General features: G+C 42.3%; 2 protein-coding genes across 19 annotated transcripts in view; one reads left to right on the plus strand and one right to left on the minus strand.

The window, feature by feature from the left end:
- Positions 1-2,430: 2,430 nt before the first annotated feature.
- Positions 2,431-7,688, plus strand: C19H17orf58 (chromosome 19 C17orf58 homolog). 3 transcript variants are annotated; one of them, XM_049861144.1, is made up of 4 exons: positions 2,431-2,586; positions 5,092-5,619; positions 5,880-6,071; positions 6,728-7,688. In XM_049861144.1, the coding sequence occupies exons 1-4, from the start codon at positions 2,511-2,513 to the stop codon at positions 6,913-6,915; spliced, it is 984 nt and encodes a 327-aa protein (XP_049717101.1). In that variant the 5' UTR covers positions 2,431-2,510; the 3' UTR covers positions 6,916-7,688. The 3 variants fall into 3 exon arrangements, with proteins under 3 accessions (XP_049717101.1, XP_049717103.1, XP_049717102.1); XM_049861146.1 differs by lacking the exon at positions 2,431-2,586 and having other exon boundaries at positions 5,505-5,619; positions 5,877-6,071; XM_049861145.1 differs by lacking the exon at positions 2,431-2,586 and having other exon boundaries at positions 5,549-5,619; positions 5,817-6,071.
- A 3,369-nt stretch (positions 7,689-11,057) lies between these two features.
- The window catches only part of BPTF (bromodomain PHD finger transcription factor), a 148,464-nt gene continuing 145,168 nt past the window's right edge, over positions 11,058-14,353 (minus strand). For 10 of the 16 annotated variants that reach the window (XM_049858676.1, XM_049858678.1, XM_049858671.1 and 7 more), the window contains one exon: positions 11,059-12,871. In XM_049858676.1, the coding sequence (XP_049714633.1) occupies positions 12,835-12,871 (37 nt within the window). In that variant the 3' untranslated portion in view covers positions 11,059-12,834. Of the gene's footprint in view, positions 13,626-14,353 lie in introns of all 16 variants that reach the window. The other 6 variants (XM_049858682.1, XM_049858681.1, XM_049858680.1 and 3 more) reach the window with 2 other exon arrangements.

Here is a 14,353-nt window from a genome sequence, read left to right on the forward strand (position 1 = left end):
ATCACCTTTACTGTATCTTCTCCATTGCAAATTAATAAATAATATTCTGGTTTATGCATCTGTTTCTTATGAGTTTGGTTAACATGACTTGGTCCTATGAAACTTATCCATATGTATGGATGACAAAATTGAGTTTCTAGCTGAGGAAAGTTGAGGACTAGAGTACAGAACATGTTGACCTCTCCAACATATTATCAGCCTGTGACCAGTCAGCCAGCCTCCCTCTAGATGAATATATTTACCTCACTGTAAATTCCTTACAACTACACACACCTAATTTAGGAACCTGTTCTACAGTATTCCTGAATGATATTCTCCTCTTTGGATGCCTCCATCGACCTGGAGCTCACTGCCCCAACTCCTCAAAGAAGCCTGTTTTCTTGGAAATCTTGCTTGTTGGAATATTCTTTTTTTAAGTTGAAATAAACCTGTCACTCCATCAAAAAGTTACACATAGAGTTACCATATGACCCAGCGATTCTACTCCTAGGTATATACCCAAGACTTGAAAGCAGGGACTCGGACAGATACTTGTCCACCAATATCCACTGCAGCAGTATTCACACAACAGCCAAAAGATGAAAACAACCCAATTATCCATCAACAGATGAATGGATAAACAAAATGTGGTACATGCTACAATGGAGTATTATTCAATCATAAAGAGAAATGAGGTTCTGGCACATGCTACAATATGGATGAACCTTGAAAACATTAACGCTAAGTGACATAAGTCAGACACAAAAGGACAAATATTGTATGATCCCACTTACATGAAGTTATCTAGAAAAGGCAAGTGGGTGGAGAGAGAAGTTTGTTAGTGGTTATCAGGAGGTGGGGGGAGGGGAAAACGGGAGTTAGGGGTTGTGATTGCACAACATGATGAATGTAAGGAATGCCACTGAATGACGTACTTAAAGATGGTTAAGGTGGCAATTTTTTGTTATGCGTATGTATTTTTACATGTATTTTAAGAGGGTCAGTGAAGAGAGGAAGACCCTCAATGAGATGGATTGACACAGTGGCTGCAACAGTGGGCTCAAGCATAACAACAATTGTGAGGATAGCGCAGGACCGGGCAGTGTTTTGTTTTGTCGTGCAGAGGGTCGCTATGAGTCAGAACTGACTTGAGGGCACCTAACAACAACAGCAACAATGTATTTTTTACTATAATAAAAACAAAAAACCTGTCACTTCAAAAGGTCCACGTACTGGTACTTTCACAATCTATAGCAACTGTTTTTGTGTTCTCCAGGCTGCCTATCCTCAGTTCCTCCACAAGGAACTTGAACATGATGGAGTCCAGCCCTCTTATAACCCTATTGTTCTCCTTCTAGCTTTTCAGTGTCTTTCTTGAAAACATGATACCCCCAGAATCTGGTCAGTCCACTAGGACTATTATTTTTGAGACATAAGATATTAGTGCGGCACAACTTTGTTATTTCTTTTAGCAGCTGCATCTCACTGTTGACTCATGCTTCAGAGAAAACCCCTTCGTCTCAAGTCTCAAGGCATTTTCCCTTCCTTTTGGATTTGAAACTGTTGAAATGAGATTCAGATTGGTAAGTCGGTGGGTTTACTACACCGAACTTATTTCCCCCTTCAGTGAATGCTGTGTCTCTTGGATTGGAAGGAGAGGGCCCTGAACGCAGAACCAATATGCAGAGCTGTCTCAAGAATTCAGACCTCAGCAGAGAATGAGTTTTTCTTAGAAAGGAAAAAAGGTCTACCTTTCTCCAGCAGATGAGCCATAGCTAGAGAGCTGGGAAGGTGGTGTATTTATCTTTGTCACCTAGCACCTAGCACCTGACAGGGAAAAAGTACTCAACATGGGCTTGATGAGTCTGGCCAACTGAATACCAATTTTTATTGAGAGAGAAAAGAACAGAATGGGTAAGAAAAAGTATGTTGCTGAGGGCTTTTTTTTTTCTTTCTAGTTTTACAGTGTAAGTACTGCGTATATAGTGAAATACTGTTTTACCAAACCTAGGATACAATCACTTGACACAGGAGTTGCTTGGCACATTCTGGGGTGAATTTTCTGTCATCTCAGATCCCCTTCCCTCCACAAATCGGAGTTGTCTTGAACACTCATTTTCCTATTTGTTGTTGACTTAATCCAGAACAATCTTCCCATTGCTCATCTCACCCCCTCCAGCCCCTCAACACCCTCATTCTCTCCACTTGTCATCCCACCCTGTCCTCCTCGTCCTCCCAGCCCGCAAACACACACAGGTTTAAAGTTTAGGATTTGACGTTATCACTGCACACAGATTATAGGACAGACTTTCCCAGGGACAACTTTGAGTGGTCGACCCACTTGGAAGTGCGAGAAATCCCTGCAGCTCGGTTTTGTTCCAATGGTCTGTTCTGTGAGTGATTCCCGTTTCCCCAAAGGCTGCCCCTCATTAGCATGAACGGGGGTGGGGGTGTGGACAAGAGGGGTGGGGGCGAGAAAGAAAGCAAAAGCCCAGGCTCAGTTGTAGAGCTTGGGAACCGTGTCTACAAAAATGACAGCTAGAGCTTTCTGGCTTCTCTGTTTGATCGTTGGATCCTCCCCCGAAGCCCCAGTGGCGGAGAGAAAAGGTAAGATCGCCGAAAGGCAGAGCCGGAGGAGAGGAGCTGGGATCTGGACAGACTGGAGAGGGGAGGCGATGAAGCGAGGGACGGGAAAGGGGTCAGAGCTTGTAAGAGGGGGGACTCCAGGTCTGTGTTCGCGTGGGGAAGCAGCAAAATGTGTCCCCAGGATTTTGTCTCTCTTGGCAGTCTTTTCGGAAAGAAGCCAGTTCAGCTAGTCCAATGATCTCGGGCGAGCGGGGCAGGCTGGAGAAAACTTTGCATGCTAAGTAGTTGCTCCTTCCCAGACCAGGCGAAGTGTCAAAAAGGGTCGTGCGCGCCTTTCGGAAGCCGTGCCCGGGCCGGGTTGGCAGGACGCAGGGCGGCGGGCGCCCGGGAGCCCGCAGGTCCCCCGGTGTTCAGAGGCGCTGGGTGCGCCGAGGACAAGGGCTGACGGTGCCATGAGAGCAAAATCGGACATCCCCGAGCATTTTTTCCCTCTCCCCGCAACCCCAAAGAATGGTGTTGGGGTACACACACACTACACACACACATTTCATGCATGAAAAGAAAATAAGCTTCTGAGGGAATGAAGAAATAAGAGGTTTCCTGCGGGAAGGTGTTTTTGTTTTGCTTTTATTGGGATGTTCTGTCCAATTCCCTATCTCTAGGAAAAATAGCTTCCTACCTCACAGAGCAATTTACTTTGGGTTATTTTTCCACATGGACATTGAGTGACCTCAGTGGCATTTAACCCAAATATCAGACAATCTTTCCCATGACAACAGATGGTGATATCAATGGGGAAGGAGTTGTGAGGTCAACAGTTGACAGTCAGAAATTGGATACCCACCAGAACTTTATTCAGCTGTGTGGGGTACAATGTTTAACATAATGAGTCAGAATCGACCTCTTTGCAAAACATGAACTATAACCAGCTATTATTGCTGGACGAAAATTGATTTTAAAGATTGTCAGTTTGGCAAAATAAATCACGTAAAATGAAGTGTTGGAAAAGTTGCAAAGGGTGAATCAAGCTCTTCAATGCAAGGGGAGGGAAATGTCAAACAAAAAACAAAAACAAAAAACAGCGATTAAAAGGACAGAAAGAAAAATAAACATGAATTCTTGTACCTGTTTGGGGGAAACTGGGACCCAGGCAACTGGGGAGGTGATACTGTCTTACTGGGCATGGAAAGTTGCCCAAGTTCTGAGCTGGCTTCAGTTTGCCCCCCAACCTAAGGGTTGGGAAAAATACTTTATATACATATTATATATGTTTATTTGTTTTAATGCCATATCTTTTAGGACCTTTTCTCCACCATCGAAAGGGAAAAAAATCTAAGTGATGTGTGTTTTTAAAATTAACTGGGGACCTCTGCCTCCCAGCCAAACTTTAAAAACCTTTCTTAGCTGCGGTTTACCAGTAAGCTGTGTCCAAAGAGGCCAGATAAAAATTCGCTCACAAATGTTCGATTCTGCTGAGACCAAGATGACAGTGTAAACACGGATGGGAAAACCAAATAGTTCTGTTGTCAGGGGCGCTTAAACAATTAGGAGAACCTGTAATATGAGAACTTTCCCCCTGGGGTTTGCTCTTGGTACTTTCTCAACAATCTGTAAATAGAAAAAAGGCGGATGTTTATATAAATATTAAAGAAAGGGCAAAAAGAGTTCGTTTTTAACAGAAGTTGCCAGAAGTATTTAGTCCTAGAAAATAACAGGCTGTGGTAATTAAACAACCTATAGATTTGAAAAAGTTCCTTAACAAAATGAAATGTTCTTATCGAGGCCTCTGATTCCCCATAGGGTGAGAAAAATTTTCTTGGTTGGCTCTATTCTTAGAGGGCAAGACCCTCATCTCCTTCCTTGGGACCTCAGAAACCTGTGTGAAGCTGAGGGAGGTTTCCCGCCCCTACGGGCCGCCTCCCGGTTCTCTTTCCTTCACTTCCAGGTCTCCTCACCTCCCCATTTCTCTTCTCGCAGGTGATTGCTACGTCTCCTTTGTCACCCCATCTCCTCTCCCCTCTCAGTCTCTCTCGGAGCCCTTTCCTTGTTTCTACTCTTCTGACCTCTCCTCGCCTCTCTTCCTCCCCTGACAACTTCCCCAGCCTCCTCTCCTCACCTCCGCCCTGCACGGCCTTCCCTCCCTTCTCAGCCTTCCCTGACAGCTTCTCCGGCCTCCTCTCCCCTCCTCCCAGGACCGCTTCCCTGGCTTCCCCTCCTCCCGGGGCGGCTTCCCTGGCCTCTCCTCCTCCCAGGACCACTTCCCTGGCCTCCCCTCCCCTGTCCTCCCGGGACGGCTTCCCTGGTCTCTCCTCCCCTCCCCTGCCGACCTCCCGTCCTCTCTCCTCCCGGGACGGCTTCCCTGGCCTCCCCTCCTCCCGGGACGGCTTCCCTGGCCTCCCCTCCTCCCGGGACGGCTTCCCTGGCCTCTCCTCCCCTCCCCTGCCGACCTCCCGTCCCCTCTCCTCCCTTCCCACACGGTTTCTCTTCCTCTGACGGCCTCCCCGGCCTCTCCTCTTTTCTCCCCAGTCTGGCCAACCCACGACAGGAAGCCCGACCCCGGCAGAGACCAGAGCGTGGACGAGACGCTGGGGCCCGGGGTGCAGCCCGTTCCTGACGCCCCGCGGCGACCGCGCGCGGCCGAGACAGCCCCGCGCGCCTGGCCCGACTCGCGGCGCCGGAAGCCCCCGCCGCCCGCCGAGAACCGCGCCGGCTTCCGGGAGGCCGCGCGCGCGCCCGCCGGTTCGCCGAGCTCGCGCCCCGAGCAGGCCGAGAACCGCGCGTCGTCGCGGAGCGCGTCTGCGTCCGGCGGCTCCCCACGGCGTGCGCGCGCCCGGAACCTGCGCCTCTCGGCCGCGCGCGCCGCCGAAGACTCCGCCGGCCCCTCCCACCCGAACCGGCCGCGCGCCGCCGCACCGCCGTCCGGACCCGCGCCCGCGCCCGCGCCCGCGCCCGCGCCGCCGCGCCTTAGCTCGCCGGGGAGGGACGCGGAGCCGTGCGCGCGCGCCTGCAGGGCGGACCTGGACGAGCGCGAGTCCTACTGCGGGAGCGAATTTGGTAAGCCCCGTCCCGCACCACCTCCGGGCCCGTCTGCAGAGCCCAGGCTGTCAGGCGACCCTCTCCGAGCCGAGGGGAGTCGGGATGTGCAGACGGACACCCCTAAGCCCAACCCCTAGAGAAGCCCACCCACAGGGGCGGCCCTGCAGGCCACAGACCCATTTGGGCCGTTTCCTGATTTGTTAAAAACGCCCTAGGGAATGAACGGAGAAGTCAGTGTTACGCTTTCCTCTGAACGTTTCGTTCGTGTTTTGAAGTAGCGGTGAACGGAATCGTGCATGATGTGGACGTGCTCGGCAGAGGGATCCGGCTGGTGACTCTGCTGGTGGACCGCGACGGGCTGTACAAGATGAGCCGCCTGTACATCACTCCTGACGGGTTTTTCTTCCGCGTTCACATACTGGCCCTAGACTCCTCCAATTGCAATAAGCCATGTCCAGAATTTAAACCTGGTATTGAAACTGATCTAAGTGACCACTTCATAAATGCGCTTTACACCACCATTTGTGGCTTGGATTCCAGGGCCTGGTCTCTTGTACATAGCCACTCCAAGACCTTTTTTTAAGGGGGTGGGGGAGGAATATTGTAAAATGCATAGAATTTAGACGAAAGGTATTATCTGGGCCGCTCTGTGATCCAAGGCCCATCAGCTGTTTCTCCCTCCGTTTAAGGGTGCAGGTGAGGAACTGCACGGATTGGCACAAAGCAGGCACCCAGTAACTATTTGTTTACGAATGGAGTGAATGACGAAACGCAGATGCCAGATGGGATGCATAAGGGGCTCTGTTAAGAACTGAGGTGTAGAAAGGGAAGAGCGGGAGTTTTGGGGAGTTGGGGGGTACCCATTCCCAGACGTCTCTCCGGAGGTAAGTACTGGAAAATCCTGCTGATACATTGGGATTAGGACAATGTTGGCTGTTTACAGGTTGATTATCCTAAAGGTCACTAGGCTGTTTCCATCTGTTACCTGTAGGTTAAATGTCTGAGTTTCAACATGTACATACAGCAAGATAATAGATTCACGCTTAGGAATTTACATTTTTATTGTTTAGTTGGCATTTAAAAAAAAAAAGACGCTATTAATTTATGTTTTGGTTATTTTGTTTAGGTAGCAGGTATATTGTGATGGGCCACATCTACCATAAGAGACGGCAGCTCCCTACAGCTCTGCTCCGGGTCCTGAGAGGGCGCGTCCGACCAGGAGATGGACTGCTTAGAAGCAGCAGCTATGTGAAAAGATTTAACAGAAAAAGGGATGGTCAAGTTCAAGGTGCAATTCACACTCAATGCATTTGAAAGTTACCATCCTGGCATTTCTGCATCTGAGATTTGGAATTCAGCAACAAGACACAGAAGTTCTACCTTCATGTAATGGGGTGGTCCTTCAGAACAGGGCCACAGCTCCTTTATGAACTACTTGTATAGTTCCAACTCTAATCTTGAAGCTGCCACTTTCTTATTTACAAATGCTTTTGAAATGTTACGCTTCTGGGCTCAGTGGCAAAGCTGTTCAAGGGTAGTATCAGAAGGTGATTCATGCAGCTCAGATAACTGACCTGCCCTGTTAGCAGATCACTGCTTCATGTTCAGTTTATTTTTAATTTAAATATGTTATCCAGTAGAAATAGTTCACAAAAAAAATTTCCTTGAATTCAAATATACAATTTTGAATAGTTTATATATCACATATCAAGCCAAATTTTATACTCAAATCATCACGTTTTAATTCTGTACATAACAGTAAACACACTAGTCAAAGATTTATGTATGCAATGTTATTTAGATCCAACACTAGGGTCAGAGCCCAGGATGAGTATTAAAATTTCACATTTAAAGAGTACTGAAGGGTTTAACTCGAACAAAATATTCAAACAGGTATTCCAAATGTATCAAAATATAAAATATAGTTTATTTTCGTACCTCCCTGCTCCTGATAACTTACGTTTTGTGCCAAACTGGTAGCTATCCCAATGCTAAGGTATTCTGGGTGTATTTGATGTCATTTTTCTATTAAGACTTAAGTATCATGTGTGTGTTTGTGAAGCAGTAAATCTTGCCTTGAAATCAGATCTTGGATGCACCTGGTTTTTTAGTCTCACTGAACCCCAAAGTCTTGGGAAAAAGCCTTTCTTAAACTTATTCCAAAAAAAAAAAAAAAAAAACCCCTGGAACCAATATTCATCAGTGACAACTTGCAAGCATATGAATGTTAAACATTTTTTTCATTTGATTTAAAAAAGCTTTAATCACTAGCTGGAGTTAACATTGATTTTATACTTGACCCCACAAAGTATGATTTTTTTCAGAAGATCAAGCTGTTACCTTGGTTAATTTGAAGCACTGTGAATAGACACCAATAAGCCATGGGTGAAGATTAATGCCTAAAGAGCGATAAAAAGGAACAACACTGAGGAGAGAAAAACAGCGTATTTGGTCTCAAAGGTGACACACTCAGAGCTCAAGATATGTCTTTAATGGCACAGGAAGTCTTTAAGGGCCACAGAGAGGCACCCGTGTATGTAAAGGATGTCCAGGACAGGACAATAGAGGATGCATGGGAACGCGTGTAGCGAGAGCGTGAGACAGAATGTCTGATTGTGATGAGAAATACCTTATTTGTCTCAAACATGGCGATTATAGAGAAAATTAAAATTGAGAGATTCTGAGTATTCTGTGGTAAAGCATCACTGAAGGATTTTTAGAGAACCTCCCGACAATGAGTCTTACCCAAACTTACTACAAAACCTTACTAGAACCGCTTCTTGGAAATCCACTGCATTATCGCGTCAACACTTGGCAGTGGAGTACACAGCTTTTGAAGCACTTCTAAGTTAGTTTTCTTTAAGATAAAATTAACTCAGACATAAGGTAGCACCAGTCACAAAAATCATAGCTGAATTTTTAAATGTCAAAAGGCTACATGGTGATCTTGAATGACGTGGTGGGGAAAATTACAAAATTGCCGAATAGGTAAGTTATTGAGTGGATGGGTAGATGTTAAAACATGAACAGTTATAAATAGCTCTGGTTTAAAGGAAGAGGAAAATCACTTTTACATAAGCCCAAAGGTTTGAGTTAGACTGATTTGATAAGTCAGTTTCTGAGAAATTTTGAAAACACACAAAAGGGGCCAGAGGTGTTTGAGATGTGTGATGTTTGGAAGTCAGAGTTAATATGTATACTCCGGCAAACACAAGCAGGCTAGCTTTTTAGAACCTGCCTGAATAAAATTAAGGCAGTAAATTCTAGATTGGTAATTTCAGGCTAGGCAAAAAAGGCTAAGAAGAATCTCCATTACTTAGTACCTTGGATACAAACTCTAATTTTATGGAAAATTTTAATTAGCAAATTCATTGTTCTAATACTTTTGTCCAGTGGATAGATTTCTATTAGCACATGGGTTTGTGCGCCGAAGACTAAAGGGCCCTTTGTGCCCATGTGCACACATAGTAGTCCCTCATCCATAAAATACTCAGTTGCCTTCAAGAGTAACTCAACAGCATCCCTCCTTCAAATTGTTACTTTAGAATTCAAGGAAAAAGTACTTGTTTTTCTTTTAGTAGCGAAAGACACCTTTTTTTGGTACTAGCTTTTTGCAATAGCCCTTTAAAGATCATATTGTTTATCTTTCTCTTAAATTCATTAAGGTTGATCAAACACATGTATAGCAAACACGTAAAAAGTGACCTGCTGCCAACAATGCATAAACTCAATTTCAGGATGTATTTGGGCAAGTTACAAGTAAATAAAGCAGGACTTTCTCATTTTTAAAACATATTCCTTTTGTTGAATTTGGTCCAAACTGGATCAAAGGGTGTGATCTTTTGAGAAATGTCTTTTTCAGTACAATATCTTATTCTAAAGGAGCCCTGGTGGCACAGGTTAAAGTGCTTGGCTGCTAATCACAGGATCGTCAGTTAGAACCCACCAGCAGCTCCCTGGGAGATGTGGCAGCCTTGGAAACCCTATGGGGCAGTTCTACTCTGTCCTAAAGGGTCACTGAATTGGAATCGACTTGACAGCAATGGGTGGACCTTATTCTACGTACCCAGAAGCACCTCAGAGTATTTCAAATTATTAAAAATACTTCTCAGCTGACTCTAACCCCCAGCCCCAAGCACTTATGACATTACTCTGCCCATGAGATACCACTACCCCCATTTTAAGGACTAGAAATTTGGGATTTATGGGCAATTGCCTCAACTCATGCAAAGTGTGAGTGCTACGGTAATGCAGCTCCATCTCAGTCCATAAGTGTGTAGAGACTTAGAAGGTCACTGGGCTGGCTCTTTAACATCAGAAACACACACACAAGCAGGGAGTTTACCTACTAGAAATGAACAGAAATAGGGAAAGAACTTTTATTTCCAGACTCTAGGAAGATAGATTACAAACATCATCAAATCTCAGTGTCTCTAGGTAACACTCCAGGCCATTTGAAATATAAAAAGGTAAGTGTTTTACTTTAGAAAGTATCCCCAAAAGTTCACATTTTTTTTTCTTTTGCCTCCTGCAGGGCATTAAAATACAAATCCTGCAGAATTTGGATAGGAGAAAAAAGCCTTTTCAATATTATGAAAACAATTTTTATGAAAGCATTTCAAGGATTTTGAATTTGGCAGATGAAGAATAACAAGCACTGAAAATACTTTTAGCCAAGGAAATCTACTGATGCAAATTAAATATATTTACAAGCCCAAAGACTGGGGTAGAAACATTTTAACAGTATCACAAATGTGCATTATGCAACTTGGATTATTGAAAGGAAAATAGCTGTATTAAGTAGCAGAAGTTTGTCAAATATTCATAAAAAAGCAGGTTTTGAAACTCATGTTTTATAAGACTTTTTCAAAAATTGCTTTTGAAAGACTAAAGCTCTGTAATTGATAAAACTATGTCTTTATGTATTTATATGGTGATAGAAAACTGCAAAATGCTTTGTACGATTAGATACATATATGAAATTAACATTTTCCTAGTATGAAGATTCCCATAAAATTCACCTTTTATGTACAATTTCGCAATACCAACAACTACAGAAAATATATCATCAACCAACCAACCAACCAAAGAACCATTGTTTCATTAGAAACTGCACCAAATCCAATGTCAAAAACATTACTTTATTTTTCTAGGATGAAATGTCCTATTACGTACAAAAAGAATTACTCCTTAGAATTTACCACAATTTGTTAAAAACATAGCAGTCTATTGCCTACAGGTAGGAAAGTTCTTTCCGCAACAAGTTTTAAATGATTAAGCTAATATATATTTATATATGAATAAATAGTACAGAAATACTGTGATGTGATGAGATGCGGAATAATTTTATAATTCATTAAAATGTAGAATTCTTCCATCAGCACAATGCATACAATATGTAGCATTTTTTAAAAAAGGACAAAATAACCTATATTCAGCTACTTTCGTCTTAATATTTAAGCAAAAACTTTGTTTCCATATTGAGCAATTAGTCTCTTTAGTTTGAAAGCATAGGTTTAAGTGACATCTTTATGTACAAAAAGGAACGGGCTTCATTAGATAAAACTAACCCAGAATAACCTGTACACCTGAGCCTGTAATAAGAAAGAACTGGGAATTGTAGCAACGTCTTTAAGAAACTAAGGTCTGGGAAAGGTCTTGCATAGCAGGGCAATATTAAACAGAGGGAAACTTTTAAAAAACCATAATTAGGTAAACTCCAGAACGTGGTAGGACAAAGCTAATACGAATTAGTGCAAAATCTAGTAAAATTTTTGCAAAGCTGCATAATCCTACTTATGGCAGATTTCATAGACGCTATTATTACAATGCAGTAATACAACGTGTAAGGTTAGAACACTGAAAGGAAAACATGCACGATACAACTCCCTCTGTTGTTTCCATTTTTTTTCCCCACCACTTACACTACTTGTTCTTACGTAGGGAAATAACCCAAAACACACAAAAAACAATCAACAAGAATCAAAAAGATGAAGTCATTAAAAAAAAAAAAAAATGCCCTTCATAAAGTGTAAGTAGCTGTGATTCCTGCACAATGGTGATAATTTGCCTGGTATATATATATTTTTTTATTGGATAATGCTCAGATGAAGGCAATGTGTCTTTTGTCACGTTCCCTTTTTTTTTTTTTTTATTAGTATGATCAATTGCTACAACATGATTAGCACCCCTGAAGATTTTTCTTTGCAGTGATGACAATGAGCTGGGATGATACACAAAGGGGCACTGCTGTCCTAGAGAAAACCAGATACAATTAGGTTCTTCTGCCTTCTCTTTTCCTGTCAGCCCTCCCTCTCCCCACAAAGGCTTACAGATAATCATTAGCGCACATTCAAAGACACCTCCATCTGTGGGAGAAAAATGATCTCCATTTATTTTGTTTCATATACATCCATAGTTGAATTTTAATACAAAAAGAAAAAAATTAGAATCTGACAAATGTTTACAAACAAGATACCTTCAAATAGATTTTACTCATTTTAGCCTGGTGGAGAGTAAATGACAAATTGTACTGTTATATCCAAGGCAACAGAGTCTATAGTCCAGGACCACTTAGCCCAACCTTTACGCAAGCTTAATTTTTATCTACCATGAACAATAAACTCACTGTTGATTCCCAGTTGTGTGTGTGCACATGTGTACATAGCAGCTCCTTTCATAGAAAGAAAAGACATCTAGAGGTTGTCTTGTACTTTTACCTACAGGAATCATGATAAGATACAGGATGGATTACATGTAACCAGGGCTGGATTTTATAAGAAAAAATAATTAGCTGACAAATGAGGGCAGCAATAAAAAAGCGTCTTTTTTGCAACAATAAATAAATACAGTCAAAAGTTTTCTGTGAGACTCTAAACCAGCTTCTTCACTGAAGAGCAGACGTGGCATTTCCATGGAGTTACACTTGACCCCATATTATCTTTTTTTCTTGCTTTCTTTTTTTATTTTCAATAAACAAAAGTTTTCCCGCTTCTGCCACAATAGTAAAACCATTTGATCTTGACAAGATAATGGTGTCGTTGACTTTGCTTTTCCCTTGTCCGTTGGACAAAATTGGCCAAGAATATAATTGGACTGTTATGACCAATAAAAACGAAGTTTAGGTCAAGTCTTGTCAGGATAACCTGACTAAAAACATCTGGCTCCTTAATTTAAAATAGTTCAGACAACCAGATTCTTGCTGTGTTTTATGTTAGGTTAACACGCTGAACTTTAAGAAGCTGTAGACTGCAGTTTGTTGTTATGAGACCTACAGAATACAGAAAAAAGGGAACAATTAAGCACCCTTCATTTTTGAAAACAATGACGCTTTATGTGGATGCCAAGGTCAGTCAGGCTGGGGGAAGCAGCCATGTTCTTTCACTCACCCTTGGCAAGCAAATATAAGAGAACAATTAAGAAAATTTTAACCTATAATATTAAAATTTTAAACTGTACACTAAACATAATATAAAAGCCAATATTTATTAAAAATATATTTTTCTAACAAAGATTACAATACTTTTAGCCAAAGGGACAAGTAGAGACGTTTACAGAGACGTTACCATTGTGGTAAAAGATATACGTGTGTGCGCGCGCGTGCTTATTTACATTGATTTGGGGAATGTAAGAAAAATAATTCTGTTAAAAGTAGTAGCAACATTAAAATCACATTTTTCTGTTAAAGTCCAGAAAGTCTCCTTCCTAGTTTCACAGTTTTATTCATAACTTTTTTAGTAAACCAAATTACTGTACAGTTACCAGAACTAAGTCGAAGTACTTTATATTACAATAACAGATAAATACAGTATTCCAGGAGTTTACAATTTTTAAATACATTGCTCGACATGGCTAAAATAAATTGTTTACCACTATACATCTTCTTTAACATTAGAAAATTATATTAACTAGTCTGAACGTTTTGGGGGCAATATTTGAGTTAGGTAATCATGTAGTACAATAAACAGTGACCCCAACATCCAGTTCTGATTCCAGTTAAAAATTCAGACTAAAGATATCACAATCTGTAAGAAAAGAAAACACGGATGGTATAAATGATGAATTACAGCAAAGTGAGGTAAAGAAAATAATGTGCAAAAACAATGCTGGAGACCATAAACTAAAAATGGAGAAAATATGGCAAAGAAAATACTGGAAATTCATAAATAAATCAAATTCCAGTGACTAACTACTTACATGTTTCATTCTGCCTTAAATCTGGAAATCAACAGAAATTCCCTAAAAAGGTGAGAGTTGTCTTTATATAACTCTTCACGTTTGAATTTTATTAATAAGCAGAAACGAGCAAACTTCTCAATTCCGCTATGTTCTCTAATCAAAATCGTATAAACCCGAGTTCAGTAAAAAGCTATATAACATAAGCAGATGGCAAGATACCCCAAAGAGCCCCCTACTGTGCAGACCCAGCCTCTAGGCTTCCTTCTCTCCTTCCCCAAATTTCTTTGTTTGGCCACAGGCCCCGTGGAATGCAGGTGCTTTCCTTAGCAGCTGCCACCACTCACTCGAGGGCTTCTGCCTGCAGGCCTGGCTGCAGCAGGGTGAGATTCGAACCCCCCCGCTTCCACCTTCACACTTTCCACCAAAGGCTACATCCTTTCCATTTTTTAAGAACTTTAGAAATTTAATCAAAGGAATGAGTGTATATGGTAAAAATCAAAGAATACAGAAGGCTTCTAGAGAAAAGCTATGGCCCTCTGTCCTATCTTTACTCAGCTCAAGTCCAGGCTCCCTA

The sequence above is a fragment of the Elephas maximus genome, chromosome 19 (assembly GCF_024166365.1).
Source record: "Elephas maximus indicus isolate mEleMax1 chromosome 19, mEleMax1 primary haplotype, whole genome shotgun sequence".
In the NCBI taxonomy this organism is placed as follows: domain Eukaryota; kingdom Metazoa; phylum Chordata; class Mammalia; order Proboscidea; family Elephantidae; genus Elephas; species Elephas maximus.